Source organism: Rhinolophus sinicus, linkage group LG02 (genome assembly GCF_036562045.2).
Source record: "Rhinolophus sinicus isolate RSC01 linkage group LG02, ASM3656204v1, whole genome shotgun sequence".
NCBI lineage: Eukaryota > Metazoa > Chordata > Mammalia > Chiroptera > Rhinolophidae > Rhinolophus > Rhinolophus sinicus.
The window spans coordinates 200,457,872-200,479,823 of NC_133752.1; the positions used below are offsets into that span (position 1 = coordinate 200,457,872).

The window sequence follows — 21,952 nt, forward strand, 5'->3', positions numbered from 1 at the left end:
CGATGAGGTGAGGGACCTAAGGCCTGACAGAGAGGGTGGGTGCCGTGCCCCCACCAGTACAGGAAAAGGGGCACCGGAGGATGAGTGGCTGTTCTCCCCTCGGCTGCCAAAGAGAGACGAGGCGGTAGGAGCCGCCCCTCCCCCGCCGGACCTCAGCTCGCGCGACTAAAATGCAAATCTGCAATTAGCCCGGAGCGTTAAACAAAACAGGAGACAAAACAGGAGACAAAACAGCCGACAGCTCGCACCTCCGCCTCCGTTTTCCAAACGAGCGCGAAGAGGGTATCTGCCGGGGTGGGGTCGTGGCCCGGGTCAGAGTTCAGCTCCCCGCCGGTGAGGACAGTCCGGCGCGCCCCTCCCGGACAGGCCGGGTGGCAGAGCCCCTCCCGCGGCGCCGGCGCCGCCAGGCTCCCCGGGGAACGATCGGGGGCCGCGGCAGCTCCTGGGCGCCTCCCCCGCCCACCCCCCCGCCCACTCGGAGGGGAACTCGTGCGCACAGCGCGAGCCTCACCCGGGACCTCCAGTAACGACGACGGCGGAGGCCACATGGGCAAGGGAACCGTCCCCGCGAAGCGCTCACCTGGAGTCTGGCACCGCCGGCCATTACCTGTCTTAGTTCTCTTGGCTCCGCCCCCAGCCCCAAGGGTCAGTCCCCTCACTCCGCTACCGCCCAATCACGCAAGACTGGTTCCAGCGGTAGCCAGAAAGGGGCTGGGCGTGCGCGACATGACTCACCCTGGGGGGAAAGGCCAAGCCCTCAGAGCACAGCTACCTGGAAGCAGGGTGGAGGCTGGGCGGGGCTCTGGGGAAAGACTGACGTCCTAGCCTGAGCCTCGGGTCAGCGCCACCAGAGCCTCCCACAGGACCCCTCCCAGGTATAGAATGTCACCACCCCCCTCCCAACAGCCCTGGCTTCTGGGGCCGCGTCCCTCCCTCTACCACGCTAGACTGTGGGCCAGATTGCTGATCCCCAGCCCGGGCTCTGGGTCCCAGCATAAAAAGTCACTTATGTGACTGGTGGCAATGAGGTCACAGGCCCCAAACCCAAGGTCAAAGGGAGTGTGCCCAGAGAGACCCCACCTCCTGATGCCATGGCCACCCCAGCCTGGGTCAGACAGCCCCACCCCTGCAGCCTCTGACGCTGCTTCCCCTGCTTCCCCAGGTGTATGTCAGGCCCCTCTGAGGCTTGAGGTTGCTGTCACCAGGGTATCTGCATCTAGCCCTTGTCCTCAGGCGTCTCAAGAGCTCAACTGGCAAAGCCCAAGGGCCCCCCTCCCATTGTGACAGCTGCAGCCTCTGGTTGTGACAGCCCACCTAGACCGGGGGCCCCTGCGGCCGGTGGTAATCGGGTCTCTCTCCCGGCTGTCACTGCCTAGCACATGGCTGCCTAACATGGCAAGGTGGCTAAGAAAAACTTGAGACCATAGATTCAATAAATTCCTCTGTTATTCCAGAAGAATCACGTGGGCCCTGCCTGCAGCCTCAGCCTCCTGGGCCTTCCTGGCCTCAGGGCAGAAGGAAGGTGGGAATTCGGCAGGATCTGAAGCTGTCCTGCACACCCCCGGCAGCCCCTCTGGAGTCCCCTGCAGCAGTGTGGGCCTCTCCCTGGCCTCCCCCCGCAGCCTCGCCATGGCGCCCTCCTCCAGAGTGGAACAACACTCTCCATTGACTTCCCTCTGCTTGTGGGGAACACCCGAATTGGGGCCCGATGACCTATCCCATCTGCTCAGCCCAAAGCCCCTGAGAACTTCTTGTGTGCTGGGGACATGGGAACAAGTCCCTACCCTCTGTGTACTGGGACATGGGGCCCCACACTTTGGGCCCCAGCAGCTTGACTGGCCCTGGTACACAGCGAATGGCCTCAGTCCATACTTGGTGAATAGATGAAAAGGATGACACTGGCACTTAGGCAGGTGTGGACATTCTCCCCAGATAACCTCTCCAGTAGACAGCCGTAGTCGCACTGGGAGAGAGGAAGAGGGGCTGGGGCTGGTAACAGGAGGGGTGGGTGCTACAGGGCGTCCAAAGCACAAATGAGGCCTCCTGCCCCGGCTGCAGCAAAAAGAGTAGACAGCTGCCCAGTCACACAAGGGGCTGCCCTGTGCATAGCTGAGTGCCCTACCCCCACATCCAAGCTGGGAGAGCCTGGGGGCCATCCTGTGGGCATCTGGGGCTGTGTCTGCCCCACCTGCCCCACCCGATGAGCTGCCCCCACTCATCTCCCCTTTTGCAGCCTCACCTCCCACAGCTGGCTGGATGCTGCTGGCCTGGGCAGCCTGAGGTGCATGGCAGCTGCAGCTGGTCCAGGACCAGCCCCCACCCAGAGCCCCATTCCCAGGTCGTGTGCAGAAGGTGGGGGTGGGCGTGGGGGGCTGACGGGTGAGGGCGTGAGCAAGTGAGGAGCAGACAAGGCCTGTAATCTCCCCGTCAGTCTGTCAGCGCCTCAGCGGTCACCCCAGGCCCAGCTCCTCCATCACAGCCGAACCCCACAATTAGCCTGGGGCACTGTGCCAAGCAGGCATGCCAGCCACCACTCACATACACGTGATCACACATGTGCAGACGCCCCAGTGTGTGATGTAGATGGGGTCCCTGCCAACAGGGGTCCTGCCCCAATACCCAGAGTGTCCTGAAGACAGAGCCCACAGGACGTACCCCAGTCCTAGGCACTTGGGCTGTGAGGGGCTATGGGTGGGAGGGGTCTCGGCCAGTCCCAGCACTGGGTCAGCCCAGGATGCCCAGAGGGGCTGACAGGACCGACAGAGCTAGGCAGGCCTGCAGCCGGCATGGAGAAAGGACTGTGTGTGGGAGTAGTGGAGGCAGGGCCACCTGTGCAGAGGAAAAGCACAGGACAGTGCAAGTGTCCCGTGCAGGCGAGGCCAGGGTCCTAGCAAGGTGCCCAATGCTTGGGGTGTTGGGTGGGGCCTAGAGGCCAGGCTGGGGTGGGGCAGTGGGCAGGGACCCACAGGAGAAAATGCTAGGACTTTGGGAGGACAGAGAGCCCAGGAGTTCCCAGTGAGGAGATGCCCAGCTCAGAGTGAGGCAGGGCTGTCAGTGGGTCGTGATGGGGGGCAAGGTGGCCAGCATGGCACTAGGAGGGAGCCCCCAGCTCCCTGGGGCTGGGCCCACCCCCTTCCCACCCAGGTGCTCACTCAGTTGAGCAGAGGAGCCGCCATACACAGGAGAGGGGTGGGGCCAGGGGCCACCTCCAGGAAGCACTGCTGGGCCTGGGGGACAGACCTGCCTAGGCCTCCCCCTCTTCTTCCTCCTTGGTCTCCCATCCCCCATCCTGATGTCCCTTCCTCGTCCTGAGGTACCTCAGGGTGGTCCCCCAAATCAGGCCTGATGCCAGATGGTGGTGGGGAGACCAAGCCCTTCAAGTCTCCTGGCCGGTCTGGGGGGCATCTCCAAGGTGAGAGGGGGAAGGCGGACCACGCTGGAACCCCTCCCTCCCACAACCCACCTTCACCCCTGCCAACATGCACAGCTCAACTTAAAATGGCGTTTCCCATGTGCTGGGAGGGAGAGGAGCAGCTCAAGAAGAGAAGGTCCCTCCTCCCCTCCCTCCAAAGCAGGCCCCTAATTCTGAAAACACATGGGGTGGGGGTGGGGGTCTAGAACCCCACATGGGCCCAGAGCCCCAACCTCTAATTGGTCCTCAAGCCCACCTCTCCATAGCTGGGCCTCCACACTGCCCAGATCACCCCATGGCCAAGCTGCCACCCCACGTCCATAGTCTCCCTTGCACCCCCAAGAGAGATCCGCACTCAGGGCTATTCCCAGGCCCCTACCCAGCACCCTTCCCCCAGCACTCGAAGACCCAGGTAAGGACAGCACCAGCCCCAGGTGGGCACCAAGCCCATCACCCTCTTCCCACTGTCACCCACACTGCCCACAGCATCTCCTGCTGTGGCCTCAGCCTTCAGCAGCCAGCAGGGTGCCTGGAGGGGAGCCAGTGGCGCCCCCAGCAAGGCCCCAATCCACCCCATGGGCCATGCACAGATGGTTCAGGGGCCCCAGACAGGAGCGGAAGGCCAGCTGGGGAGACAGCCCAGGCCCTACACAGGGCCAGCCGGCTGGAAGCATCCTGGCCGGAACCTTCCCAGGTCGGGAGCAGACGCCCCTGCCCGGCTGCTCTGTTGACACAGGTGCCTCCTCAAAGGCTGACATCACACTTTTTCCCTCTTTCTTGCTTTTCCTGAGGGGGCCCAGCTAGGGCAGCATCAGGAACTGAGCTCTGAGCGCACCAGCCACTGTGCCTCTCAGCCCAGAGCCCCACATGGGAACTGCTGGCCAGAGGGGGGCCCAGGGATCTGGGCTCCATACCTGGAAGTGACACGTCCAAGGCAGGGCTGAAGGCAGGGCTGGGGTCAGAACCCAGGCTACACCCAAAAGGCCTCCCTCCCCTCCCCTGCCCTCCTACAGCCCCCACACCCACTCAGGCCAGGGCTGCCACCTAGATGGGGAACTGCCCACTTTCAGAAGTCACACAATCTCAGGGGATAAGGAGAGGGTGTGGGCACCAAGCTGAGCAGCAGTGCACAGCTGAGATACCAGGCACTCAAGTGGGCGGAAGCCACCGTGGGGGGCAGCAGTGGGTAGGCCAGTCTCTGTGTGTGAAGGGGGTGCTGACAGGGCAACAAGCGTGGGAAATAGAAACCCCAGCTTCAGGTCCAGGCCAGCCCTGCTCCTCCCCATGACACAGACATTGCAGTGGGGTCCCAGGGAGCAGGGAGGCACGAGCAGCCTGGCCACCATCTCTGGCTACTCACGCTCCATCTGGGGGACTGGGTCCAGTCACCGTGACAGGTTCCTGAGAACCAGAGCACAATAATGAAGACCCCACACTGGTAGGCCTTGGGGGTCAGCAAGGAGTCGAGCCCTCATACCCCTGGAGAGCAGGCCAGGGGCAGCAGGATGTGAAACCCCTGAGGGGAAGAAGTAGAGGGACCACAGGCCTTCGAAGGGACAGAAAAGGGAACACAGATGCTGCTCGCCCTTCAGTCCCCACCCCACAGTCAATTCCAGACCACTGGTCCCACTTCCCTCAGCCTGTAATTTGAGAGCAAAGACAATTAGTGAGAAGCCCCACCCCAAACACAGGTAGCCATTAGCCTCTGGGGCAGGGACTCTACCCAGCCCCCACCCCCAAGTAGTGAACCTGCCTCCACCTCAGAAGGAGTGCAGGTGGGGACCTCTCCCCCTTCCACTGGCCAGCCAGGATAGCTCACCTCCTTCTCTCCACCACTGGCCCCCAGCTTTACTGGGCTCCTCAACAGGGAACACAAGCTTATTCCCCACCCAAGAGGCTACGGCGGGTGGGGGTGGGGGGGGCTGTTGTTGCTGCAGCAAGAAGGACTGTGGTATGACAGGAGTAAGGACTTCCTGCTCACAGATGGCAGAGGGCCTGGCGCCTCAGTGGGGCCCTGCCCAAATCAGACAAGGGGCCACCTGGGGACACTGGGACCCACAGCCTCTCCCCACCAGGTATCCCCTGCCACACCCAACATCCCAGGGGGGCCATCGGTCTGGCCCCAGGATGTGGGCACGAGTTAGGAACAGGATACCATGATGTCCCCAGAATGGCCTCGGTCCTGGGATGGCACAAGTACCTGCAACCTAGCCCTCCTGGGGGGAGAGGAGCTAAGTGCCATATGGACCCCTCCCCAGGCTGCCAGCCCACCCCAGTGCCTTCCAATCCAATCTCTTCCCCTCACTCGCCTGGGCTGGGGCCAGGCTCCTGGGCTCCTGCACTCCATCCCAATCCCAGCTGCCAGCTCGAACCCTTCAGTGGCGTCCCCACAGGGGTGCCGGGTGCATGGTTGTGGGCACACACAGCAAGGACCCAGGGAGCCCATCTGGCAGAGGCAGCGCCCCCCAAGGTCCTTCCCAGGGACCAGCTAAGGGCCCCAGCCCCTCAACTGTGGGACCAGCTAAAAGGGCTGTATGGAGCGGGGGCGAGAGCAGGGTGAGAGCTGGGCTATCAGAGGAACTTAGAGGGAGGCTGAGTGTCAGCTGCTGGTCAGTGGGCCAGTCAGGGGGCAAGCGTGTGGCCTGAGCTTCAGCCCAGTGCCCGACCTTAATCAGCTTCAGTCACACCCCACCCGCTCCGCACACCTTATCAGGTATGAGTAAGGGGCCCAAGGTGTGTCCCTAAGCCTGGCTCTGGACCCCATGGACAGGCCCAGGGCCCTTCCTACCCCACAGCCTCAGCCTCCCCCAGGCTCGCTCAGCAGGGCCTGCTGGGGCCCAGCAGGGCCTGCTGGGGCTGTATTGCAACCCCAGGGTGACGCATCCCCTCCAACCCCGCCCCCAACCGGTCTGGGGGGGGGCGAGGAGAGTAGGGCTGCCCGGACTTGCCCATCCCTCCCTTCTGGGAGGCTCTCAACCCACGGCTCCGGAAGTGGATCCCTCTCCCAGGCTGCAGCCTCCCCTCTTGGGTGGCTGGACACGGCTGGATAATCCAAAATAATTCCTTCTTGGCAGGCGGCCGGCGGGGGAGGGGGACTACATTCCAAGCCCTGTTTTTCTCAGTGACTTCCCTCCTTTCCTGGGGCAAGGAACTCCTGGCCAGGCCTCAGGCCTCCCCTCAGACTGAGGGGGCCCCCAGAAGGTATGGCGAGAGGAGGGAGGAGGTACAAGCCCACCTGCTTCTGCTCAGTCTTCTCTGGGAATTCCTGAAAGCTGTCAGGGCACAGAAAACCCCCAGCAGGCCCAGTGGGGTCCATGCAGCCCTTCACCTCAGGGCAGAAAGGGGCGGCCCCTCCCGCCAGCTGCCCAACTCAGACTATCCCCTGGCTCTGCCCTCCATGCCAGGCTCACAGTCTTCACTTCTGGGCTGCCTTGCTCTCCCACTCCACAGGGTGCAGCCCCGGGTGGGCAGGTAGCAGGGGTTGAGGTTAGACATGAAACAGGGAGCACCCCAGGGCAGGCACGGGTCCAGAGAGCCCCTCAGGCCCCAGAACATCCCACCAGCTTTGGGGCCCAGCCCACCCCCAGTCGTGACCCCCACCACAGGCCATGGTGAGCACAGGGGGACAGACCCCTTCTTTTTCCAAGTTGCTGGGGAGAGAAGCCCAACGACATAGCAGGAAGCTCTGGGGCTGTTGAGTTCAGAGACCCCCCCCCCCCCCAGCAAATCAGCCAAGCAGCCTGAGCAGAGGGGCTGGAAAGGCCCATCCAAGAAGGCTTACTGCAGGAGGAGGTATGCCAGGGTGCAAGGCCAGAGGGTGAGGGGCAGGGCCCAACGTGTGCACCCAAACACCACACCAACAAACTACAACAGCACCTGTCCCAGCGGCCCTGGGAACAAGCAGACCCCAGGACACCAGGATTTTCCAGGAACTGGTGCTGGGCTCCCCTAGTCCCAAGCCGGCGCCCTGCACTACTTTCCAGCCCTCCAGGCACAGCCCAGGCCCTCCTCACAAGGAACCCCAGGCGGTGTGGGGGCTGCCAAGGCCTGACGGAAGGTCCAGCCCCCTGGGGAAAGCCGGGCTTGGCCACCCTAAAACCGAGGCTGGGTGGATGGGCGGGGTGGGTGCCGGCAGCTCTTGCACAACAGGGACTATCTTCGCCCTGGGACGGATCTCGGTGGCTGGAGAGATGGGGAGCATGGGCGCGGAGGGAGGGTCGGGAACCAGAAGGGGAGCAAGAGGCTCCAGAGGGACCCGGGCGGCGGGAGAGGGCGCAGCGCCCTGCTGGGGACCCTCGGCTGGCCTAGGCCCGCTCACCCCCCGCCCCCGGCGCCGCAGTCCTCGAGGATCACCAGAAAGGGCGTGGGGCAGGAGCGGCCCGGCCCTGCCGAATGGACACACAAACGGCTGCCGAGGCCCGAGTCACCCTCCGCGGAGCGGCAGCTACCCGGGTCCCCGCGCCCCGAGTGCGGAAGGCAGCGGCAGAGTGGAGCTAACGGCGAAGCCCCCCGACCAGCGTGGCCACTCCGCGGGCCCTGTACCCCGATTTCGGTACCTGCAAGTCAGCCGCCAAGATTCGATGGCGCCCGAGCCTCGATCGGCGCTGCGCTGCGGCCCGTGCGGCTGCCATGGAGACGGGCCTTTGTGTGGCCGAGGAGGGGCCGGAGCGCGGGAGCAGAGAGTGGCCCCGCCCCCGGAGGGGAGGGGGGAGGGGAGGAGGGGGAGGGGCGGGAGAAGAGGGAGGGAGGGCGGGGCCGACTGGGCGCCCCCACGCCCCCGCCTGCAGTGGGTGCGCCGCAGCGCGGAGGAGTTTCAGTCCGGAGTCCGGCTGGGACCCAGATCTGCGCCAAGCAGCGAGCGCCCCTCGGCCTGGTCACCACCCCGGGAGCGCCCTGGGCCACAGGGGAGCCCAGGCCTTAGCACCAGGGGATTGCACAGCTCCAGACCGAGGACCCCGGCGCCGTCGCGGTTCTATCTGAGGCGGGTCGGGCACCGGTACCCCCACCCTTAGACTGGGAACAGGCCGGCCACACCCCTGCCTTTTCCGGGGGTGGGGGCTGCTGGGCCTTGACCCCTTCCCTTAAGCCTCAGCACCCCAAACCTCCTAGGGGAAAGACACCTGCGAGTGTCCTAACAACTCATCCGTGGCCCCCCAGCTGTGCTGCTTTTCCCCTTTTCCTCCCCCACCTGTGGGCCTTTGGGGACCCGCACCCAGGACTCCCCAGCCCTGGAGGTAGGGGTGAGCCTGAGACTTTCCCGGGGTGCCAGCTCTGGACTTGAGCTTGTTCCACTTCTGCCACGCCAACCCCGTTTGTCCTGGGGCCTCCTAGACTTAAGAAGAGGTGGGGACGCCACGTGCTCCCATTGGCCCTGAGTCTCCAACCACAGGACTGGGTGTGGTGAGCAGCACAGCGGTCGGAGACCCCAAACCCCAACCTGCACCCACACACTGGGACTTGTCCCCTCCTTGCACTTGGCTCCCCTGACCCTGAGACCTACCCCCAATGCTCAAGAACCTGGTCACTTACTTATGTCAGCGTCTCAGCAGCCCTCCCACCCCAACCAGCCAGGCCAGACCTTCACCCCTTCAGCCCTGAACCACATCCACATGACCCACCCAGTCCCCACCGCAGGGGACCCAAAAATTACCAGTGTCTGACAGGGATGCCAACTTTTCATCAAAAAGACAGTTAAAACACAAGCATTGTGTTTTATAGGGCATTTTAATACCAAAATGTGGGAAGACCACTATCCCCCACTAGAAGGGAATCTTTAAATAGAGTGCACGCAGGAAGCTTGGGGGTGAACTGTCCTTCCTGTTCCCTGGAGCAGCGACTGCCACCTCCACCCCAGCCCCACCCCCACTAGGGCCACTCAACCAGGCTTTGACACAGCCCCTCCAATCTCTGGCGGCCCCAGGGGGCTGAGCACAGCACTGTCTTGGACCAACTGGTTCCTGCCTCTCCAGGCCCCCTGCCCACGGGGCTCTATTGGGGGCAGGTCTGCTTCCTTCAACCCATCTGCCCATTTTCCTCCAACCCCCTGTGTGTGTGTGTGTGTGGGGGGGGGTCAGAGCTCAGCCAAGCCAGAGCTGACATGATCCTGGGAGAGAACAAGCAGCCTCTGGGCAGAGAGGATGGAGTAGCCCCCAGGCGCCTCGTCTGCACAGCGGGTCAGGCATAAGGAAGACAGCTCCACGGTTCCAGGCACTCCAGGGGACAGGCTTCCTCCCACCTCTACACTTCAGCCTGGGATCCTACCCTGGGCAGCGGTGCCCACCCTGCCCAGTGTCCCTCCCCCAAACCTCTGCCCCCATTGGTCCTCGAGGCAGGACGCCAGGACCAGGGGAATCTGGTTGTGCCTTTCTGTACTGATGGTGGCTTCGTGGAGGCCACCTTGCAGCCCCTCCCCTGAATCCTGTGCCCCCCCCCCAGCCCTCCTTCATGCACAGGAGCCCTTAGAAAGGCAAGTTAGGTGAGCAGTATGGCAAGCACAAGCTGGAGTGAGGTTTGGGGCATACCCCTCACGGGTGGGGCTGTAATGGTGAGGGGGGCCCAGGCCCGGCGCTGTGTCTGGCCATCAGAGTTAGGGTTAGGGGGTAGAGGTTAGGGTAAGAAGGTCTCCACCATCTGTCCTCTCAGCCCCTTCTTGTGGAGGTCTGAGAGCCTGCCAGTCACAAGGAAGGTGCTGGTGTTGTCACAGACCCCCTTGGAGATGACACCCTGGGGGGGGCCACCCCTCCAGACAGACAGCTAGGGGCAGGCCACCCAGTGGCACTGGGGGCCAATGTGGAGCCTTTCTCACTCCAAGGTCTCCCGCTTGTTCTTTCTCCAAAAACGGACCAACTACCTCTGCCTGCCTCTGCTGTCTTCTGTTTAGTTGAGGTCATGTCCTGGGACCCTACACCAGGCTGGGCTCAGCTGTCCTTAGAAGGGGGACAGTGACAGGCTGTCCTAGGCGTGGTCAGCTCAGACAACCTGCACCGGCTGCCGCCCAGCAGGGGAGGAGTGGAGGCAACAGTGAGCATTGCATCCAGGGCATGGGCTGAGTGGGGAAGAGAAGGAACAGTCCCCACCCATGCCCACTCCCTCTGTCAGGACACTGCGCAGGCCTCACGGGTCAGACAGCTACAGGATACACCCCCCATCCGATGAGGGGTCTGAAGGCTGGAGGCTGGGAGACTCACGGCAGGCCCACAGCTCGGGGTCACACCTCACACCCACCCTTCCACTGGCTGGCACTACTGTCACTCTGGGCTGTTGTTGACAGCACTGGTGGCAGCACAGCATTGCTGGGAAGTACATCACCTCTGAGATTAGGGGCTGGGGGGGTTGGGCTAGAGTCCAAAGTTGCTCAGGCTGCACGTGGGGGTGGATGCACTTAACGGGGTAACTCGAGTGCCTGTCAGCTGAGAAGCAAGGTGGGGCGGTAGGAGCAGAGATGGTGCCCAGTGGGTTGCACGGGACAATGCTCTGGAGGGTTGGGGCGTCGCCAGGCCATCACACTGCCCCCTAGCGGCCGCCGTAGGTAAGGCAGCCCCAGCCCAGGGCAAGCCGGTGGGTGGGCTGGGTGAGGAGAGGCGCCTGCTTGTCAGCTGCCTCCTCCAGTCCTGCCTGGGCAGCCTGGTGGGACTAAAGGACATCAAATGCACCGCCCGGGGCCCCGGGGAGTTGGGGCAGATGGGTGCCTGGAGGGGGCGGTGGCCCCAGGCCCAGATCAGCAAGGGCTCACAGCCAGCCCCGCCCCCGAGCCTGCAGCCCTGTGGAGGACAGGTGGGGCCCAGGGGGTGGTAAGACTCCAGCCAACACAGGATCTGCCAGCAGTCAGGAGCTAGGCTGTGGTTCCAAATGCCACTTTTACTGTAGCACAGTAGTGGTGCTGGGAAGTGGGGGAAAAGCCAGGAAGCAGCAGGGAGCTTGCGTTGGGGAGCTCATGCTTGGCTGGGGCTGCCCCTCACTGGGGAGAAGGAAGCTTGGCCAGACCCAGGCCCCCAGGGACACCCAGGCCTCTGCCCCTCGGCCTGTCCTAGCGGGGGCACAGGACGGCCTGCAGGTCCTTGGGCAGGGACCCGATGACCATCTCGATGTTCAGCTGGGCCTGATGCAGTGTCTCCTCCTTCACGGGGAGCTGGTGGACCTGTGCCCGCACCTGCAGGGGCAGTGGTGGTCAGGGGCAGGCAACCTCCATGTCCTCTGGCCCGGGCTGGGCAGGGCCAGGAGTCTCACCAGCTTCTCCCGAAGTTTCAGGACCAGGTCCACAACCTCCACCTCGGACTTGTCCTTCATCCAGGTCTCGATGTCCTGTCATGAAAAGACGTGGTCACCCATCATCTAGGCCCTCACCCAGCGCTGGGCCTGTGACCACACCCCAGCCCCTTACCGCCTCACAGATGGCCTCCAGGTGCAGGGTCTCCAGTTTATGCACCATCTCTTTGCGCCGCTGCCGGTACCAGCCATCAAAATGGGGGGACTTGAAAAACCGCCTGTGGGTGACGAGAGGCAGCTGCTGTAGGGCTGATCCCATGAGCCAAGGGGTGGGCACAGGCTTCCTGCACCCACCAACAGCAAGAGCCTCGGGGCCCTGCCTGCTGTCCACCCACCTGTAAAGGCCCAGCCAGTCACCCTTGAGGATGCAGGTGAGCTGGGGCCCCGCATGATCCAGACTGCGCAGGAAGTCGTCCTGGTGGAAGGGGCGGATCTGGGGAGGGGCCTGACACAGAGGCTGAGTGAGGGGCGGGCACAGCCTCACTAACCCCTCCCCACCGGCCAGGACCCTCCCAGTCACACTCCTCGGCCCCCACCCTGCCTGGGGAAGATTCCAGAGAGAACTTCGAGTCCCCACTTCTCTGGCCTGGAAAGGACGTCCGGAACGGGTGGGGAAACCTGGCGCTCTGGGGGCGCATGCACACCCACGACCTTCCTCCTCTGGAATCAGGACAGGAACCCCTCTACTCCCCGCCTGTGTCCAGCCCCTGCCCGACGGCCACGTGGACCTGGAGCCCACCTTCCAGGGCATGACGCTCTTCTGCAGGGGCATGAGACTGGCCATGTAGTGCTCCTGCGGGGGGAGGACAATGAGCGGGGGCTGCAGCCCTGCCCCACCCTGCCTGCCCTGGGCCTCACCAGCGGGATGACGAAGCTCTGCGTGAGCTCCAGCAGGTGTGTCCGCAGCAGCGCGGCCAATGCACCTGGCGGCCGCTTCTTCTGCAGGCCCCCGAGCAGCCGTTTGAGCAGCGCCTTGTCGCGGTGCAGGTGGGCGGTATACGCGGTGTAGAGGCCTGGCGGGAGGCAGAGCTGCGGACCTGTCCCAGGGGCCTCCATCCCTCTCCGCCCCCGCCCCCGCCCCACCTGGGTCCTGGAAGAGGAGGGGTTCAGCTCGAGGGGCACATACCTGGTTTGGTATCGAGGGTCTTCAGCCTCGAGGGCTTTTTCAGCTTGACCTGTTTAGGAAGACCCCCTACAACACAGCCAGGGTCGGGTCAGTGCCCGCAGGCTCAGACCCAAGACCCTCCGCGTGGGCCGCCGACTGCCCAGCCCCACGCCCCTGGGACCAGATAGGCAGAGGCGGGGCCAGCCTCACCTGACAGCTTGGGCTCCCCGACGCGGAGGATGTGGGGCCAGTGCTGGAGTGTTTTGATAAAGAAAGGGTTTGTGACTCCCAGGACCACGTTTGGTCTAGAGAGAGAGGAGAGAGAGAGAGGGAGAAGAGGCAGAGGCAGGCTCAGGGGCGGACGTGGTCGAGCAGCCGGCGTGGCACTTACGGGGCTTGCGTGCGGGTGGTGAACTCCTTGAACTCGCTGTCGTGGACGGTGAAGTAAGGGCGGTAGTCGCAGCAGAACTTGAGGGGCTGCACACAGCTGCGGGGCGGACACAGCTGGGCGGTGAGCACAGCAGGGCTGTCCAGTGCCCTGGCACCCCTCCCATCAATGCCTGGCTCACCTGGTCAAGGCCAGCACCATCTCTGAGGACACGGCGGGCGAGGGTGCCAGGACCACCAGGGGCTCCCCGAGGAGCATAAGCTCCCACAGCATTTGCACATGGGTCAGCACGGGCTGGAAGCACCTGCCGCAGGGCATGAGAGTCCGGGAGACTGGGCGCAGCACAGGCTCCTCAGGCCCCCACCTCCCAGGCGGGCCCAGCGTGAAGACGCGGAAGGTGTGCTCTGACAGTCCACCCCTGTTGGCCTGGCCCTGCGCCCCTTTCGAGCTGGCAGCCCTGGCTCCTGCAGGACCCAGCTCCCTTGCAGGCTCACCCTGAGAGGGGCAGCCTCAGGCAGCGAATGTCTCCCAACACAGCCCTCCCCTCCTTTCCCTTCCCCTCCCCACCTTCCTTTGGGAACCTTCCCGCCCACCGTGCCCACTTCCCCTGGGTGCAGACACTGGGTACTGGCTTCCTCTTTGGTACCACTCTCCATGGGAACTGGCCGGGGGTTAATTCCTGGTGGGCAGTCCCCGGCAGCCCTGCCCAGGCCTGAACCTCATGGGTTGGCCTGTGGGGCTCACCTGAACAGGTCCAGCTCATGGACACTACTAAGGACCAGCGGGGTCAGCAGCAGGTTCTGAGAGGAGGGGTGGGAGGTGTCAGAGTGAGGGCGAGGCTGCCACTGAACAAGTCCTAAGCAGCACGGGGACTCCCGGAGAGCCCTGGAGACTGCAGCCCCTGCCCGCACACCTCCCCATGCCTACTCCCCCCAGCACAGGAGAGGGTGAGGGCACCCAGGCCTGCAGGGAGACGCAGGGCCCTGGCTCTGCCTGGGTCTGGACACCCCACAGCACTCCCGGCAGGTGGGGTATAGAAGGGGGAGGGCTGCTGACCCCACCTCATGGCCACACTGCTTCAGAGAACTGCAGTCGGGCTTGTCCACCCTGGACGGGACGCGCACCTAGGGGACAAAGGGAGCAGCTGCCAGCAGGAGTGGGGACATCCATGCCCCTGGGGCCTCCCCACCCATGGGCCGACCCTCACCTGGAGGACGACGCCGACTACAGGCAGGTTCAGGGTCTGCCCAGGCTGGGGGGCTGGCCACTGGTCAATCTCATTGCACACTGTGGACACAGGCAGCCCGCGTCAGGAGCCTGCCCTGCGTGGAAGCTGCCTGCTGAAGCCACTGGATCTACGGCCAGACGATGCGACCTCTGGCCTCGCCTGAGGGCCACTCACCTGCCTCCAGGCAGGGTGCTAGCTTGTCGAAGTACTCAGGGGCGATCAGGCTCAGCAGTGCCTGGAACAGCCGGACAAAGGGCAGGCGAGACACCAGCACGAGAGACTGCAGGGCCCACGCAGCCGGTCAGAGGTCACCCCAGCCACTCAGGAACCTGCAGGGACCCCTGAGGCCAGCCTCCTCCACAGCACACCCGGGGCTGCGTGTCCCACCAACTCCATAGGACAACTGTTCCCAGGAATGGCCCAACCCAGGCCCCAGGCTTATTAGATGAGAAAACCCACAGCCTGCCCCCCACCCCACATCAGGGCGGGGCTGGACCCCAGGCCTTCAGAGGGCAAGGAGTGTGGGTGATTCCTGGAACCATCTCCCAGGGGTCAAGCAGTTCCAGACTGAACTTGTCCTAATCCTGAGAGTGTGATGAGGCCCCCCAGCAGTGAGGGGCAGGGACAGACAGGCTGCAGGTGCTGTGCTGGGTGCGGTCGCACCCCCACCCCCGTCCGCTGCCTTGTGGGGCGGCCACAGGGTCCAGGGCAGTGCGCTCCACCTCGTGCCAAGCGGCTGCAGGTCTCCGGAGTGGGCGCGCCTGGAGGCCCAGGACCCCTAACCCATCAGTCCCTCCCGATGGCAACCAGCCCCACCCCTCAGTAGTGCCACCCCAGGTTGCTCACCTTCTGGAAGTAGCCCCTCTTCACGGAGCTGTCCTTCACCTGCCTGAAGTACACGTAGCCAAAGTAGTGTGATGACTCCTTCTGGAAGGAACGGTCAGACAGGCTGTGCTCACTGCCCCTTGGCCCACTCTGTGGAGGCTGCTCCATGCTCTCCCCAGCCATGGAGGTCAGGCTGGGGCTCCTCGGCTCAGAAGCTGGGCGACACCTCCAGAGGGGACACGGCAGCCCAGGGTCCTGGAGGCGTGCGCTGGCCTCCACCCACAAGCCATGCCCTCTGCACGCACAGTGCACAGGAAGAGCTCCAGGGACCCTGGGGGGGTCCGCAAAAGAGATGGCCCACGCCCATCAAGGCTGGGGTGCAGGCCCGCAGGCGTTGCAGGAGGTGGACACCCTACTGGCCGGGGCTGGCCAGTGCCTCTCCTGCCACAGGGCACAGGCGTCTTGAAGGCCCTGGGCACAACACCCGCCCCCTACGCTCACCTGCAGTGACACGGGGGCCCCACTGTCATAGTGCCTGTCGTTGGTGGACCAGGGGCTCCTCTGTCCTCCACACTGACGGATTCGGAAGCTGAATTGCGTGTCCCCGAGGCAGCCTGGGAAGGGAGGCAGCCCCCGCCATGCTGCTGTGTCAGGGCTGGAGCATCTCCTGCCACCATTCGGGGTGGGGACAGCAGGGACAGTTGACGGCCCTTGAGGCTGGCCTCTGCCTGGCCCCACCCACCGGCTGGGTCTGAGTCTCCCTACAGAAGTTCCTGTGTCCCATCTCTTGCACCTGAGAGTTTCAGAGTAAAGCCTGAACACATAGAAGCACCAATGGCAGCCCACAGGTGGGCAGCTGGGAGACTGGGGTGAGAGCGGGCTCAGCTTGTCCAGACACCTGGGCCCCGGGAGGAGCAGAACCGGGGACCCAGCTCCTGGGGTCACTGTTGTGGGGTGAAGGAGACCAGACCCCTCTGGTCCCTCTGCACAGAGACACCTCTTTCCACACAAACTGGCCGCCAGGGGTCGTGTCATGGGGCTCTGTCATGGTGTCTCCACGGAGGCAGGAGGGGCTGGCATTTACAGGCCGTGATGCCCCTGGCCTGGGCCACAGGGGCTCCTGGACAGCTTCACCTCCCCACCTTCTTCCTCTCACCTACCAGCCCGAGCCGGGGAAAGGTGGGGTCGCCTACCTGAGTGGGAGTCAGGAAAGGACAGGTAGCAGATGCTGCTTTTCTGAAACACACGAAACCCAGTGAGGGCTGGCTCGCTCCTGGGCGACGTCTGCTCCCCAGAGGGCTGGGACCCACCTCCTTGTCCGTGAGCCGGAAGTCGCTGGGGTATACCAGCTGTGGGGGACAGAGCACTGTGATGACCGGGCACACGCAGTGCTGGGTCTCTCCCATATTTGCGGGCTCAGACGCCTGCCCTTTTCCACCGTTGGCTCACTGCAGACCCTTCTCTTCTCCCCTGGGCTCTCCCGATCTCCCCAGGCCTCTCTCAGCACAAGGCCACCCCATCCTTGCCTTGCCTAGGCCAGCACACGCCTGGGCGAGCTCCCCAACTCCCTGCCTGCACCCCTTGCCCTTGAGGCCACTCGCCCAGACTGTTTGGGCCTCCCTACTCCGCCATCCTAATGCTCGGTCCATCCCCACAGCTTCAGGAGGTGGTGGCCTCCTCTCTTGGCTGGAGCAGTCATAGGGCCCTGCCACCTCCGGCACCCCACCCCATGCAGCAGGAGGGTCTTAGTCTGTGCCAGTCCCCCTGGCTGCTCTCCCAGACTGGGCCTGGCCAGCGCCTCATCTTGTCTGTACTCAGATGTCACCTGACACAGTCGTATCCCTGCCTCTCCACAGTACCTTGAGTGTCTTCACCCCCACCCCTGCTAGTCAGGGGTCCGAGAGCTTCTGGCCTGTACCCCATCTGGAGTGTGAGCCCCAGGAAAGTGCCCTGGGCCCTGGCAGTGTCCAGTGAATGTGACCAGCTAGATAAGCCATATGCCCCGGGAGAGGACAGTCAGTGAAAGCACGCACAGTGAGCGACAGGCGGCACTGTAGAGGAGGCAGCAGGCCGAGGCTGGGGCCTCAGGCACAGAGCAGTGTGCACATGCACGTGGCCAGATGGATTTCCTTGTGGGGTACCAAAAGGCAGGGAGCCGCAAGGCCCCCACTCCTACCAGGCCCTGAGGTGTCCCCTGGGGAGCTGGTGTGCCTTGGGCTCACTGCAGCCGTGGCCTGTGCTCGGATGCACCAGGCCAGCTCTCCTGGGAAGCAGCTGTGCCAAGCCCGCAGGGCCAGGGGCCCAGGGCCTGCACGCACGAGGGCCCCCCTCACTCCACCCGCCCAACTCCTGTGGAAGGGTGGAGCTGGGCTTTGGCTGCAACGAGGCTGCCTCTGGGTGTGCCCCAGGCCCGCAGATAGGGTGAGGTGCTCTGCCCTGAAACTCGCACTGTGGGAATGACGCAGCATCCTGTTCGCATGCACTCTGGGCTTGCTGCTGTGGTCCCATTCTGTCTCCTGGGCAGCACACAAGGTGTCCTGAGGATGGGGACTGCATCCCAGACCCTGGCAGGGAGCAGACATCCCCAAATATGGATTTGTACAGGGTGACAGCACATCTATGAGGTATAACAGAACAGGGCATCGTGTGGAAGCTTCCAGGAGATGTCAGCTAAGGAGGAACCAAGAAGGAAGGGCCAAGAGGGAAGGGAGCCGAGGGTATCTGTCTGTGAGCTGGACCCCCACAGGCACTTTCAGATGATTCCAAGAGTGGCAGGGGCCATAGGACCATTCAGGACATGGCCTCATATGTCTGTGTCGAGCAGAGCCGAGGAGAGGTGGGTGGCTGATGGCCCGCGCAGGGCCACAATGGGCCCTCCTCCCTGAAGTCAGTGGTCTGAATCTGGTCTGATAGCCACAGGACTCTTGTAGCATCTGAGCCGGCCAACTCGGCCTGCCAGCTCCATGCCCATGTCCAGGGACCCCATGAGGACACCTGACTAGCAACCCACATTCAGGGGCTGGTGCGTCCTCCTGGGATCAGAAGCTGGAGGTCAGGCTGACCAAGCTGGGCCATGCCTCGACAAGGGGAGACATGCAGTGGACCCTCAGAGAGAGGCTGAATGTGTGGACTTGTGCTGCATGATGACCCCCATCCTCCCCAGGCCCATGAAGGTCTGTCCTTTCCTCCTGAGCCAGCCTGCATGTTTGCTGCTGCTGTGACCCAGTTGTCCCTGAGGATGACACGTGCAGTCAAGTTTGCTGTGAAAAGACCCTCCAGGACAGCGCTTCCTAAGGTGCTGGGTGCACCAGGGTTCCATGAGGTCCAGGCTGCCTCCCTCACTCTCATGTACAGTGCTGTTTCCAGAGGCTACGGCTCAGACCGGCATGGGATGCTGACTATAGAAGCTGATGTAAGAATCCAGCTGCTTTGTATTTGGCCAGATGTTAAAAAGGTTTGTAAAAGTGTCAAATGATGTCACTCTTGTCACCAAATTTTGTTTTGGAAAATGTGGTTGTTTTCATGAAAACATGAATACTTATATTAATACATAGGACATTTGTTTCGTATAATGGGTTACTAAATATTTTTAAATTTTAGTTTCTAGTAAACATTGGTAGATATGACCCAGTCAATAAGCTCTTTGGGGTCCTCAGTGATTTTGAAGACTGAAAAGGGTCCTGAGACTGCTCAGCCCAGGAGCTGCAGCCTGGGAGGGTGTGGACAGCATGGTGGACAAGTGGCTGATTGGGACCCCTGGCCGCAGGCAACTCCATGGCCTCCAGAGGTAGCTGAGATACTGCCTGGTGAGTTTCCAAGAACGGGCATGGTGTAGCCAGGCGCTCTTCTGAGCTGACCTGCACTGTCGTGTCCCTGCCACTCCTGACCCACAGGGTTTAGTGCACCCGACGGTATGGGACCCCCACACTTAAGTGTGCAGTGGGGGGGTCCTGAACCACTTATTCTCTGTGTCTCAGGCAGAGTATGAACTCCTAGGGATCAGGGCCTTGTCTTCTCGTTTAACTCTGTCCCCATGTCCTGCTCCAGCACCACAGGGCCTGGCTGGTGGCGAGTGCTCACCCCGATTTATTGACTGAACGAACGGCAGCTCCTTGACTCTGCTTTCGATGTCTTTCTGTGGGGGGGTTACCCAATGGCTGGCGCTGGCAGAAGAGAAGCTGCCCTGTGTGGGGGGTGGGAAGGAGGCCTGCAGGCAGTGGGAGCACCCCAGGCTGGGGAGCTGGGTGCAGCTGACCAGTGTGGCTGGGATGTGACCCACAGGGGTCTGCACCTGAAGGATTTAAGGTGCTGAAGTAAGATTTAAGCCTGAGAGCCACAAGGTCAGACTTTAGGAGAAAGGAGTGGGTCACAGCAGCAGAGGGGATGGATCTGAGATCCTTGTTGCAGGTGGAACTTCACTCAGCCTTGTCCACGGATGGGATGTGGGCAGGAGTCAAGGGGACCCGTGGGATTCTGGCTGCAGTGAAGGAAGGGAGAAGGTGCTACAGCCAGTGTGGGGAAAGCGGAGAGACAAAGTTTTAGAGCACAAGTCCAGAGTATCGCTTTGGCTATAAAAAGTGTAGGGCTCCCATCTCCTGCATCCCAATGGGAAGTCTTGCCTTTTGTTCCTTTCCTGGAGATCGCACCTTTCAGGAGATGACAGGCGCAGGTTTCGGAAGAGGGACAGGCCGCCTGCGGTGTCCGCCTGACTCTACCCCACGCGCAGAGGGCTCACGGCTGCCTGACGACCCCCTACCCGCTCCTGCCCAGCGCTCCCACCCGGCAAACCCCGCCGGGCCCCGCTCACCTCCAGCGCCTGGCCCAGCTCCAAGTCGAAGGTGACCACGCACACGCACTCCAGCCAGGCCGAGAAGCGCGTCCAGGGAGCCGCCGGAGCCTGTGTCCCGGAGGACGGCGCGCCTAGGCGGCCGCGAGCCGGGCGAGGGCCGGCGCGGGACAGAGCGTCCATGGCAGGGGCTGGAACGGCCGGCCGCGCGTTGCCGGGGAAACGGCCCGGAGGCGTTGCCGGGGTAACGACCGGGAGGCGGAGGCCTTGGCGCTCCTCGGGACCACGCCACGGAACAGTCGAGCGGCGGTCTCGGGCCAGAGGGGCCCTTCTGTGGCCTCGCCCTCCCCTGGCGGCCGGAGGAGCGTACTGCAGTCGAGAGGTCCCGAGCCCACCAGCGAGAAGGGCCCGCGCGGGCCAGAGCGGCCCGATGTCCGGAGGCGGGACTTCCGGCGGAGCCTTGTGTGACCGGGGAAGTTGGGTCAGGTGGGGGTCGGGGTTCCAGGGGCGCCGCCCCGACCGACTAGAGGTCGTGCAGCGACGCGGCTTGTCGGCGCTGAGTGCGGTGCGGCGGCTGGCGGGCGCCTTGCCCGGCCCGATTTCATAACCGAATTTCTTCGTTACTGAGCTCGCATTTCACCCACCCGCCAACTAATTCCAGCGATTCCGGTTCTCCCTCGCGTCCTCTCCCTGGGGTCGCCTCTAGGTGTGGGTCCTGCAGAGGTGTCAAGGCCTGGGTTCGTGTCGGCCCACCGGGCGATCATTGTCTCCCACGGCCTGGTCGTCGGTGCGTGCGGACTGCGCCCACGCCCGTCCCTCTGCTTTTTGGGTCCGCGCTCTCCCCAACGTATCTGTGCCCGAGGGGCTGCCTTGCCTGCGCGGTCCCAGGCGTGCCTGTTGAAACCGGACATAACGCATGGAACAAATACAATGAGAGCCACCTCTGCCGTTTCCACCGCGGTGGGGAAGCGGGGCCCCACCGGTATAACCTAACTGACGTGCCATATAATCTAGTTTTCACGGGCGGGCTGGCGAGAGAGACTGCCTCACCAGCTGTACCCCCGGAGCGCATGGTCTCCAAGATCACTGGCAGTGGGAAAGAGATTGACGAGGCCTACTGGCTGTTAATTGCCTTGGCCTACAAGGGACAGATACATCACTTGTACTTAAGCCCATGGGCCCAAATAGTCATGTGGTCCCAATCTAACTGCAAGGGGGCATGAGAAATGAGGCACGTGGATATTTGGGGAGCCAAAAAATTATGATCCATACGTCACAGAACTTAAGAACCGTTATTTTATAAATCACCAAAGAGAAACTGCAACCAATTACACAGTGATGAGTAGTCAGATGTTTTCAAAATTTCTATTATAAAATGTTCTAATGTTCAGAAAAGATAAATGAACTGTACAATGACCATTTGCCAACTACCTAGAATCTCCATCAATAATTAGTATTTTCTGAAATGTTTTATGCCTTACCTCTACATCTGCCCTTTCCTCTCCATCCATCAGAACATCTTATTTTTAGATTCATTTCAGAGACAGTTGCAGACATCAATGCGCTTACCCCTAAATACTTAAGTATGTTTATGGTTAACTAGTGCTTGTTTTAGTTTTAGTTTTTTTCTTTTTGGGGGGCAATATATATAGTGAAATTCATGAATCTTAAATGGACACAACTAGCTCTGCGCAATGGCAGTATCGAAGCCAATGAGGTTTATGCGAGGTGCGATGATTGCTAATTAAATGGACACAACCGTTAACCCGAAGCACTAGCAAGACAGAGGCCATCAATCATCATCGGCCCAGAAAGGCCCCTCATGTCGCTTTCCAGTCACTTTCCACACACATGCAGCCCACTGTTCTGATTCTCTACACCAAAGATGACCCTGTTCTAGAACATAAAAATGGAACCACACAATATGTAGTCCTTTGTGTCTG

General features: G+C 62.5%; 2 protein-coding genes across 11 annotated transcripts in view; both read right to left on the minus strand.

The window, feature by feature from the left end:
- Nucleotides 1-8,105, minus strand: part of PLXNB2 (plexin B2) — a 28,917-nt gene extending 20,812 nt beyond the window's left edge. The window contains exon 1 of one of the 7 annotated variants that reach the window (XM_074326655.1): nt 7,969-8,062. The gene's annotated coding sequence lies outside the window, so the exon portion shown is untranslated. Of the gene's footprint in view, nt 1-511; nt 658-7,968 lie in introns of those variants that run through there. The other 6 variants (XM_074326656.1, XM_074326653.1, XM_019712335.2 and 3 more) reach the window with 6 other exon arrangements.
- A 3,144-nt stretch (nt 8,106-11,249) lies between these two features.
- DENND6B (DENN domain containing 6B) lies at nt 11,250-20,327 on the minus strand. Of its 4 annotated transcripts, none has more exons than XM_074326664.1 (19): nt 20,031-20,327; nt 16,534-16,572; nt 16,417-16,459; nt 15,725-15,837; nt 15,245-15,325; nt 14,573-14,633; nt 14,378-14,457; nt 14,232-14,294; nt 13,915-13,970; nt 13,352-13,474; nt 13,174-13,269; nt 12,993-13,087; nt 12,804-12,869; nt 12,536-12,690; nt 12,417-12,470; nt 12,013-12,122; nt 11,793-11,895; nt 11,639-11,713; nt 11,250-11,561 (listed from the first exon to the last, which is right to left on the minus strand). In XM_074326664.1, exons 1-19 carry the CDS (start codon nt 20,190-20,192, stop codon nt 11,439-11,441), a joined length of 1,698 nt encoding a protein of 565 aa, XP_074182765.1. In that variant the 5' UTR covers nt 20,193-20,327; the 3' UTR covers nt 11,250-11,438. The 4 variants fall into 4 exon arrangements, with proteins under 4 accessions (XP_074182765.1, XP_019567917.2, XP_074182764.1 ...); XM_019712358.2 differs by having other exon boundaries at nt 14,573-14,678; XM_074326663.1 differs by lacking the exon at nt 16,534-16,572 and having other exon boundaries at nt 14,573-14,678.
- Nucleotides 20,328-21,952: the final 1,625 nt, after the last annotated feature.